Raw genomic sequence first — 11,056 nt, forward strand, 5'->3', positions numbered from 1 at the left:
ATCCGATAGACAGATGTGCACTCAATACCTGGTAATGATAGGGTTAATGGCATAATTTTAGAGGCCCTCGAGCTAGGCTATGGCTGTATACTAGTAAACTAATTAACCCATTAACTGCTGCAGGAGCAGCTCAGTTGCCATTTTCTGACTCACTGATAAAACTGAGATACCATCAATCACAATAAAACGGTAATTATCGTCATTCGCGTAGAGTTATAGTTACATCCGTCATCCGCAGTTAATGGGTTAATGTAACGAGTAAAACACCAGAAATCACTCGAATGATACGATCATTATGATATGCTAAAATAATAACAAGTGTAGCTTCTTTAAAACAATTTTAAATTTTGATTTCTTTAGTTAGAATACAAGTCTTCATTTATAAGACAACTTTGAGCCAATACAGCTCTCTACAGAGCATATGATGAACATTAACACTACTAATTGTTTTTACTTAATTACAAAGAATTATTTGTACTGTATTACAGTTTAAAATTCTATGATTTATCATAATGGTTACAATTATTAACTTAAAATTGTTTTCTGTATAAATTCAGCTTTTAAGTAATTCAAAAATAAATCTTATTTACTCAAAACTGTAGGGATGAAATATGAATTATTGCCTTTTAACTTCCCTCTGTTCTGATTTTCTAATACAATTTTGTACCCTTTTACCTAATAACAACACATTACGTTGTCTAATATTTATGAAAACATACAAAATATCATGATCGAGAAAATAAATGAAATATAACATTTCACAGGAGCACAAGGAAATTGTTCCTGTCACATTTGAATAACAAGACTTTATACGTCCGAGTGACAACCATCACAGGAAGGCCAAAATTTATATATTAGAAAATATGTATTAACCTTTTATATACAAGAATATTTTATGGATGATGTTGATATATAACAGTTTACTGAATAAATTAAGTTACATGGTAGGCAGAGGTACACAAATATCAGTTTACTAAACACTTTATATGGTACGTGGTTAAATTGTGATTCATATGATGATATGAGTTTTCTAAATAACTTCAGTATGGTTCGTGTGATTTGTCCACTATATTTACTGATGCTTCTTTTTTTTTCCGTAACTGATTAATAACAAGAATACTGAGCAGCAAAAGAAAAGCTATTTTCTGTACAAGTATTTCACTCTCCGGGATATATCAGTGAAAACCTTTGTCCAGAAACTGTCAGTCTAGGGAAATGATATCTGGAGGGGTAATATTGGGCCTACTTCCGACAGTAGAAGAAGAACAGGGGACCTAAAAGAACAAGAAGAAATTACCAAATATTATATATATATAATATCTTTTTTAAATCACAAACAAAAATGGCATTCATTTTCTTTTACAATTATATTTTTAAAATAGTGATACGGTATAATAAAGAATAAACTAAAACATCCAAATACAGTTTATAAACATTTTAAGTTGCTTGGTGTTTTTTTTTTGTACCTAAGTGATTAGATGCTACACACAATTTACTGATTTAAAACCTCAAAAAAAAAAAAGTACAAATTATTCTGTAAAACATTCTTTAGAGAATTGCTAGATTTTTAAGTATTCAAAACCAATTCACGAAAACACCAGTTTAAAAAAACAGAATACAGAATCTCTCATTAGTTTCTTCTTAGTAACTTCACTAAAAAAAGTTTGTTTTCAAATATTTCTTCATAGCAAGTTTCAAAATTCTAGTTCTTAAGAACTACAACGTTTAGTCTGTGAATCTAAAAATGTTATAACGTGCAGTCTGTGAATCTAATGATGTTACAACATGCAGTCTGTGAATCTAACGATGTTTTTGTTATCTAGTTCTTAAGAACTACAACGTTTAGTCTGTGAATCTAACAATGTTATAACGTGCAGTCTGTGAATCTAATGATGTTTTTGTTATCTAGTTCTTAAGAACTACAACGTTTAGTCTGTGAATCTAACAATGTTATAACGTGCAGTCTGTGAATCTAATGATGTTACAACATGCAGTCTATGAATCTAACAATGTTTTTGTTATCTAGTTCTTAAGAACTACAACGTTTAGTCTGAATCTAACAATGTTATAACGTGCAGTCTGTGAATCTAATGATGTTTTTGTTATCTAGTTCTTAAGAACTACAACGTTTAGTCTGTGAATCTAACAATGTTATAACGTGCAGTCTGTGAATCTAATGATGTTACAACATGCAGTCTGTGAATCTAACAATGTTTTTGTTAACAACATATTATTAAAATGTACTGTAAATGATCTAACATTTTAAGTTTTTAAATAAACCCAGGTCAAAGACATTATGATTTTGTGTGACATGAGAAATACATCAAACAAAAAATTTAATTTTAACAAGCAGTTAGTCCTCTATAAAACACCTTAAACTTTTCTAAACCCTCGATATATTTATCAACTAACGTATAGCCCATCAAAAATGTAATTTTGCAAAATGTAGCTTGACTAACAAAGAGGCAGAAAAGTGCAGTCAAATGTCAGTAAATTCCTTTGTGAGCCAATCAAAATTAAGACTGCCTCAACTGAACTTTTCTCCCCTTTGTTGGTCAAACTTCATTTCAAAAATTTATTTATTTCAGTTAGCTACGAAATGTGAGGTTAGGGAATACTATGGGGTGGGGGTGGTAGTACTTGCCCCATGATTTTTAACAGGCTTTATACTAATTCATAGAATTATTGGTAAAAATCAGTTACATTAACAACTTCTAATATATAGAAAAGCCAGTGCATTTTGGTAACACTACCTTCCAACAATGGCTTTTATGTCATATTGCTTAGCAACAAAAGTATAACCTAATATTGTTGTTAGTCTATGTACTGAAAGTATAAAATTAAATGTATAAACAACAAACTGGAAAAATATTTGTTGGTTTCTTAATTTAGAACCTCCATTGATTAAAGAGGTTTGTTTTTTATTAAAAACGTTGGTGATATAACAGAAACAATTCAAGTTTAAAATTGAATCGATATTTTTACTTTCATGATAAATCTTATACGTTTGGCTCAAGGCTAGGTGATCCCATACTATGTCTTTACTTTAGGCTTATTATACCAACACTCACTACACTAATAACGTTTCATGGCACCCTTGCATCCCCATCACTAAAATTGTAATGGACAGACAGTAATCGAACTATTCTATCTAGATAATTGCATTTAGCTTTTATAACTTCTATTTGGAGAAATCAAGTGGGATATGACACAAACTAGCTTTTTATATAGGTTAGAGTTTTTTATCTTCTTGCTCTACCAAGCCAAACCTATGTCTTGGATAAATGAAAATAAATAATAAATTAACACATTTAAATGACAAATGGAGTCGGCTCGAAATGTTGCATAAAATAAACTGGAAAAAGTTTTCATTGAGATGTGTCAGTTTATTCTTTATTATCAATTAACCAAGGTTTTTCTTCTCAAGCCTTGCTATGTGCTAAACAGCCAAGCTTTGGAAAGTATTGTGTTTAAGTAGGTAAAGCCAGAAGTAAATACATCAAGTAAAGATTTTTTATGTGCATTCTTCTTGATCCGTAAACAAAAGGACTAAGATGACATCAATCTAAACTTATACATTCACATACAGAATACAAACTTACAAGAGTTTTCTACGCTAACCTATAATAATTTATGACTAACAAACTTATAACAAATCTTTGCTATTAAAATTATTACAATTTTTCCTGTTTGGCTAATTTCAAATTATTTTTAGAGAACACTCTTTTTATGGCCAGTCTTGAGAAGCAAAAAACAATATTTCCTGCTTCAGAAAGTTCTTTACTGCTTTATCCTACTATTTTTTCGTAAACTGATTTCTGTTCAATCGTGAACGGACTATAATTATAAACATGGTTGTTAAAAGATTAAAAGGCAGAAGACAACAGGACTTAATGTGGCCATAAGACAACCAAACAAAACTTCTATTGACAACAATAGCTACAAGTTTCTGTTTCCTAATCAAATGTTGGAGAAAAAGAGTTACTTAAAACGTCAACCAACTTACATTCAAAAGTGTAAACACGGTAACAATGAAATATGAAGCTATAACTTATATCTTAATATTTTGCTTTGCTGTTAATTCAGATTAGATACTCATACATAAAGTTTGGCTTAGTGTGTAGTTTTTCTAAACCAACAACTGTTCAATATGATATAATTGGTTTTGTATAATTTTGTTGAATTTCTTCAGAGCTACTTGAGAGCTATCTTACGTAGGTTTGAAATATAAACATACGAACACCAAAGTACAAATGTAAAAAAATAAAAACAATTTTTTATATACTATTGATAAAGTTAGCTCCACAAAAGTTTAGAAAACTACAAAGTATAAAATGTGTGCTTCAAACCCCATTTAAAACTTACCTGTTGAAACAGGGAATCAAACTGTAAATAGAAATTATAAACATGTAATGAGTATCAATGAAATTTGTTTTTATCTCAACCTAAAAGTTATTTTTTTAACTTAAGCAAGGTCAATGCAACTCAAAAATTTTTACCATAGGTTAGTAAAATTACGATGATTCTTTTTACCAACGAATAGTCCAAGAGTTGACCGTCACATTATAACGCCCCCACGGCTGAAAGGGCGAGCATGTTTGGTGTGACGGGGATTCGAACCCGCGACCTGCAGATTGCGAGTCGAGTGCCCTAACCACCTGGCCATGCCGGGCCCCATCACTCTTATAATGCACCCACAGCCACAAAGTACAGAGAACAATTTGGTAGCAATGAGTAGAAGACTAATTTACAACTTTTGTTCTTGAGTACCTGAATAATATTATTCAACCATTCTTCCATTCTAGCAGTTAAAGGGTTTAATACGTATTTACTAAGAAACGCCAAAAAACACAAGCGTATGGCAAAATAAGCATGCTTTAATTGTATTTTACTCATTAAGTACTAACAGTTTAATAAGGTAGACACATTTACAAGGTAACAATATAAACTAACTATGACCTTAACATACAAAAATAAGTTTTCTTTCTGTAATAACTAAACTTTCAAAAAATGAAAACATTCCTTCTGTTTGTGATAAAAACTGAAACATAATTATTTATCACTATACTTGACTAAAATAAATGCTACTAATTAAATAAAAATTGATCTGTGTACTTGGAAGACATGACACCTAAAGTTAATTTTAACATAACACCATCTATAGATCAAATGAATCTTTGGAAAAAGAAAAGAAAATATTCAAATTTTATGTTACAAATATACTAGAAACAGGATTTCAATTAAAAATCTTTAAATTACAGTGAAAGTCATTGTTACACTTTAAACTCTCTACAGTCTTAGTTAACATTTTTAAATACCTGTTGATCACTTTCAGAGCCACCCAGAATCGTATATAGATCAGGTAAGTCTGTAATTCAAATAAATAATTTTTTTATAATCGCTCAGTAGAGGCAGAATAAAAATATATTTTGAGTCAATATACTGCAATGATAATGACTAAGATAAGAAAATTTACAAACAGATTTAATAATAGTATTTCATATTTAAATAGACTTTAAATGAAGAAAGTCACAACAGCAAAGTTTAATACAATTAAGTTTTATCTTATTTTCTTTGAGAAATAAATGCATAATATTTGTAAGACCAAGTCCAAAACGTGATACCAGAAAAAATGACTTACTTGGATAAGGGTTGACATGATTTGAAGGCAAAGCTAACATGTCAGATGCTGGTGGATAATATGGAGGAGTAGTAGCCGATTCCACTAGTGGTAAGTTGGTGTACAGAGATGACGGTACAGGCGGTACTGAACTTGTTCCTGTCGTACTGATTCTGAAAATAAACAGATGCAACATGAAAAAAAAGTGTTGTTACAATACCAACATATAAACTGTATTACAAGTATACTGACGGATAAAGTTTATTTTTAACGTATTTTGTGTTTCAAGTGAACTATTTTACTTACGATATCTACAGTTTACGTAACGAACAATATTAATTTACGCATTTTAAAGTCTTAACCTGAAAAATCTATTGGTTATTTCATTAAATTTTTACAAAAAAAATGAGTTGTAACAGACAAAGCTTTTCATAATTAATATATGCATTCTGCACACCAGTTTAACAACGTTATTTTTCACGCACCAGCCTACACCTCAACGGATCTTCTGTGTGTGCTCACTACCTAATCTCTGCTCCTATACTAATCCACTATACTCTGTAAATTTATCTATTTTTTTACCTGTTAAATATCAACTAAACAGTGTGAATAACCAAGTTATGATAATCTACACAGAGTATAAGTAAGACAGGGCAGAAATGGTTCTTCATATGTTCACGTTAAAATCACATTCTTCTGATAACTTGTTTCATGTATAATAATTATATTCCAACTTTTTGAAAACTCAGAAGACAAAAAAAAGTACCCATAGAATCTTAGTTTTATCCATTTTGGCTGACAAGTGACCCCAATGGTATCTCATGAAAGAAGTTAAGGATTAAAAGGTATTTAAATACCATAGTTATGATGAGTGTCCTAAGGTGGGAGTGTTTGAACTCTAGTAAAAGTTTTCAAATAAAAAACAGTAGATGTGTCATACACAGTAAAGAATGACTAGAAGGGAAGGAATCCCTACAGTTTGTATTTATAAGTGGGGAATCCACCTCACCCCCCAAAAAACTTCTGCCCTGAAGTAAAACACACCAAAATATAGAAGTAAAAAGCTAAGAAATAAAAGCCTGATATGCAATACATATGTAAGCACATGTATTCACTTGTTTACTCCTGGTAACACTAAGAAATCACAATGGATAGATAAAGCACTCTTGTAGAATTACCTTCATTAAGATATTTTCTTTACTTTAAACATCCACATTGCAACTGCTTGTGATTTCCAATGTAAAATTCTAGTCATTAATGACTGCGACAGGATTTTACAGATAAACGTGGGCCCCAAATTCAATCTCTTCAACTTTTTAAATTTTAACTGAAATTTCTCATTACGATTAAGCTGTTTCCACAAATTCCTTAATGTAGTTATCAATTTCCACAATATCAATGTGGTTGCAAGTCACATATATATCCGGAAAGAAACCTCCAGTCCTAAATTCAAAGTTTTAAACAAACAGAAGCCTGAGCACTGGTCAATATCTCAAATGGTGATCCTGCGTGTGCGTTTGTGGACTGTATTCGTCAAAACAATGTATAAGTATTATAAATGTATATATATATAAATATAAGTAAATACTACACAAAAATGTTACAGCTAGACAGCTCTGTGGAAGATTTACGCTTTACAACTTGCCCAGTAGATGATCCACCAGATGATGAAGATGACGTTGATGAACAGGAAGAATCTCGAGGTGAAGCTACAGAGAGAAGAGAGTTATTATACTGCTGTATTACTGAGGATGTGGGAATGGATGATGTTGTCGGCAGCAGAGAAGAACTGATGATGCTTAGAAAAGAGGAGTTGGATGATGATGGAGATGTAGGAGATGGAAGTGAAACAACAGGCCCAGCTGCTCCCGTCGAACTCTGTGGACTCGTAAACTGAGAGGATGGAGGAGAAAGGTCGTCTTCTTCATCACTACTACTTTCAATAGTCAAATCTATAACTTCCACATTAGGCTTCTTCTTCTCAGGTGAGGATGCTGTAAGATTACATAAACAACTTTTATATTTTCATCTATAACATGCTTGTAGTCAGATGCTCAATGTTGCCCAAAAACTAATTATATATACCATAGATATCATTAATTTCTTTCCCATGCGTTGTTTCAAGAGTATTTTAGCAGTGTAGATTTGGCTTTAATGGGCTGTTTCACAGTACAACAACATTTCAGTTTCTATAATGAGGCCTTCATTAGGCTGATGAAGGCCTCAGATCGTGCTTTAAAAACAGGTATGTGTAGCCCATTAAAGTTGAATTTTCTACATAAAAACTGAATAGTTCACTCACTTGAGGGACGAGGTGTGGTTTTCTTCACCACGGGATTTCCAATCACCAAACTTTCTTTCTTTGGTAACACAGGTGTCCAAGATCCATTTTCATGAAACTGAACTTCACAGCATTCTGTGGGGGCTTGAGTAAGAATCTCTGTAAAGAGTCTGTTATCGAAATAATCTACTTCAGTAAAATATGATGAGAACGACAAGGAATACTAGAGAAAAAGATCTACTCTTATTATCTTAGAATAAAATGTATCCATATAAACACGGTGTGCACTGACATTCATTAGGTGACAAAAACTCTAACTTCATTATTACATCTCACAGGATTATATAGACAGCTTGCCATGTTCAATAGCCTTAAGCCTAAACTTCTCACGTTGTAATTATATACAGAAACAGCATTTTCCAACTATTATATAAACATAGAAGTAAATAAGGTACAGTTATGACAATTATAAATCAAGCTATCCTAACAGTGTAACAACAAGCATCACATATTCCAAATTAAACAAGATTTGTAATAGAGATGATGCAATGGACACTCTGAAGACTTGATAAAGCAGAATATAGAGATGATACAGTGAACTCTTTAAAAACATATACAGGATCCATAAACAACATAAATTCAGAACAATATTCAGAAGCCACAACTTAATACAATCACAGTTAGTACACACCAAACCACCTAAAGACTCAAGGGATAACACAAGCATCACTTACAATAACCATCATTCCAACAGATGGAAAAACAAAAGTTACAGTTCAAAATTATAATAAACAAACAGGACTCATTAATACTGATTTATTTGCAACAGCTCATAAAACCATATGATGTGATATAAACCGTACACAAAAAAAGAAAGAGAAATTGATAACGCACCTAGAACTTAGTACAGAAGTACCCCTTTAAAAACATTTATTTAATTGATTCAGGACAGGTCAGGGAAGACCCCCACAAGAGACGAGATCACAACAAATCCCCACCCACTCCACAAACAACAGCCCTTCTTGAGAAGTGGCCAAAACATAGCATATAAAACAGTTAGTAATAAGTATTTAGTGCAAGAAAAATTCAATTAGTATCTAATTAATAATTAAACTTAAGTGATTTTATAAACTACTAATCATGACAATGATATATAAGCATGTGGTTGATAGTCTGACAGTGTAGCTATCTTTAGCAGAGTTTGCCACATTGTTACTAATGCTTCTATTAACCAATAAACTTTTTATACATTTGCCTAAAGGTTATCATATATTTCCATGTCAGCCAATAAACAAGCAGCACTTCCTAGGCATACAGATAAAGTTTATCATATATTTCCATGTCAGCCAATAAACAAGCAGCACTTCCTAGGCATACAGATAAAGTTTATCATATATTTTCATGTCAGCCAATAAACAAGCAGCACTTCCTAGGCATACAGATAAAGTTTATCATATATTTTCATGTCAGCCAATAAACAAGCAGCACTTCCTAGGCATACAGATAAAGCTTATCATATATTTTCATGTCAGCCAATAAACAAGCAGCACTTCCTAGGCATACAGATAAAGTTTATCATATATTTTCATGTCAGCTAATGAACATAATGCACTTTATAAGCAACTAAAGTTTATCATATATTTTCATGTCAGCCAATAAACAAGCAGCACTTCCTAGGCATACAGATAAAGCTTATCATATATTTTCATGTCATTCAATGAACATAGTGCACTTTATAAGCAACGGGTGCTCCTTTAAATGCTGTTCTGCACAACTCACTGTGTTACATTTAAAATTTACTTAAACACCTTTATTATCAATGTATGTGAAAGAACTTAATTTCATAGTGTATATTATGATTCAATATTATATTTTATATAATTCTTAAGTTCTTTATTTCAAAATAAACCTTTAGAAAACTACTTAAAACTTCAGATGTATTGTCATGTGACCAACGAGCTATGAAAATTCTCTAGTTTGGCTGTCTGTAACTTCAATAATACAATGGTAGTTGAGTAGAGGTACGTCTAGACAACAAGATGTTTACATAACCTTTTGACTCACACAATTCAAAGTTCTCTGAATGAATACAGCTGAAACAAGTAATAAATCTTTTCATCCCCTGCACACCCACCTTCAACACATTTGTTTGAGCTTTATACAGCCTACATGTCGCTGTTATATACAATTGTGTATACTCATTAGAAAGAGCTCATTTTACACTATAATCTAACAATGGTTATTTTGAAACTGGCACCCAGTTATCATCACGGAGTACATGTAGTTGACTGTAGTATTGTTGGCTGTTTAATCGACTATAACACTTACTGTTGTTTCTTACCTAAACATGTTATAGTTTATATTTTATTTAGATCTTACTATTATATTTTAGTTAATTACATATTAGTTATGTTTTAAAATGCATAATAAGAAGGTTTAAACATTTTTTAAATATACATCATATCTTGCATCTGTTTTTAAGGCTTACAATATTACAAGCTGAATGAGAAATTTGCCAAAGGGTTGCACGTCTCCAAAAGACGCTGTAATATGCCTCGAGGGCACTGTTGACTTATGTCGAAATGAATAATAAGTGGTAAAGGACAAGAAAGGAAAATAAAACATTAAAAATTACCTATATTACAGAGAAATACACACGTATATATATAAATGACCTGTTTTAAGTATAACGCAACTTTGACGCAACTTGTACTAAAAAATGAATTTATAACAAACCATTTATAAGAAGGATGTTTATATAAAATAAAAAAATAATAATAATAACAATAAAAACAAAACAGTAAAGGTTTTTAATCTTATTTCTTCATCCCCATAGATAGTGTTTGTAAATAGTCAATAATACTGTTGTTTAATTTTATTGTTTTTCTAGCTTCATGCGATTTGAACATTGTTTTAATCTTGTATTTTCTAATGCGTCAAATTATCATTATTTCATTTTGCCTGATGATGACCAAAGTACAAGGTTGAAACATTTAAACATGCGTGTGTATTTCCCTGTAAAAATTAACTATATGTGAAAAGAAAAATAATTGAAATTACAAATTTAATAAAAGAAAAATCTTTAAAGGTATTCTACAAAAAATTAAAAGGTATTATTATTTTTTTGTCTATTTCCTAATTTTAAGTATTTCATT

The 11,056-nt window shown here is 31.1% G+C and overlaps 1 protein-coding gene across 2 annotated transcripts in view; it reads right to left on the bottom strand.

The window, feature by feature from the left end:
* Positions 1-955: 955 nt before the first annotated feature.
* Positions 956-11,056, bottom strand: part of LOC106473402 (E3 SUMO-protein ligase PIAS2-like) — a 27,715-nt gene continuing 17,614 nt past the window's right edge. For both annotated transcript variants that reach the window (XM_013934081.2, XM_022401855.1), the window contains exons 10-15: positions 7,923-8,071; positions 7,266-7,614; positions 5,642-5,793; positions 5,319-5,368; positions 4,366-4,386; positions 956-1,274 (exon numbers count right to left, since the gene is read on the bottom strand). In XM_013934081.2, the coding sequence (XP_013789535.2) occupies positions 1,203-1,274; positions 4,366-4,386; positions 5,319-5,368; positions 5,642-5,793; positions 7,266-7,614; positions 7,923-8,071 (793 nt within the window). In that variant the 3' untranslated portion in view covers positions 956-1,202. The remainder of the gene's footprint in view (positions 1,275-4,365; positions 4,387-5,318; positions 5,369-5,641; positions 5,794-7,265; positions 7,615-7,922; positions 8,072-11,056) is intronic.

This window comes from Limulus polyphemus, unplaced genomic scaffold (assembly GCF_000517525.1).
Source record: "Limulus polyphemus unplaced genomic scaffold, Limulus_polyphemus-2.1.2 Scaffold6144, whole genome shotgun sequence".
NCBI classification, from domain to species: Eukaryota; Metazoa; Arthropoda; class Merostomata; order Xiphosura; family Limulidae; genus Limulus; species Limulus polyphemus.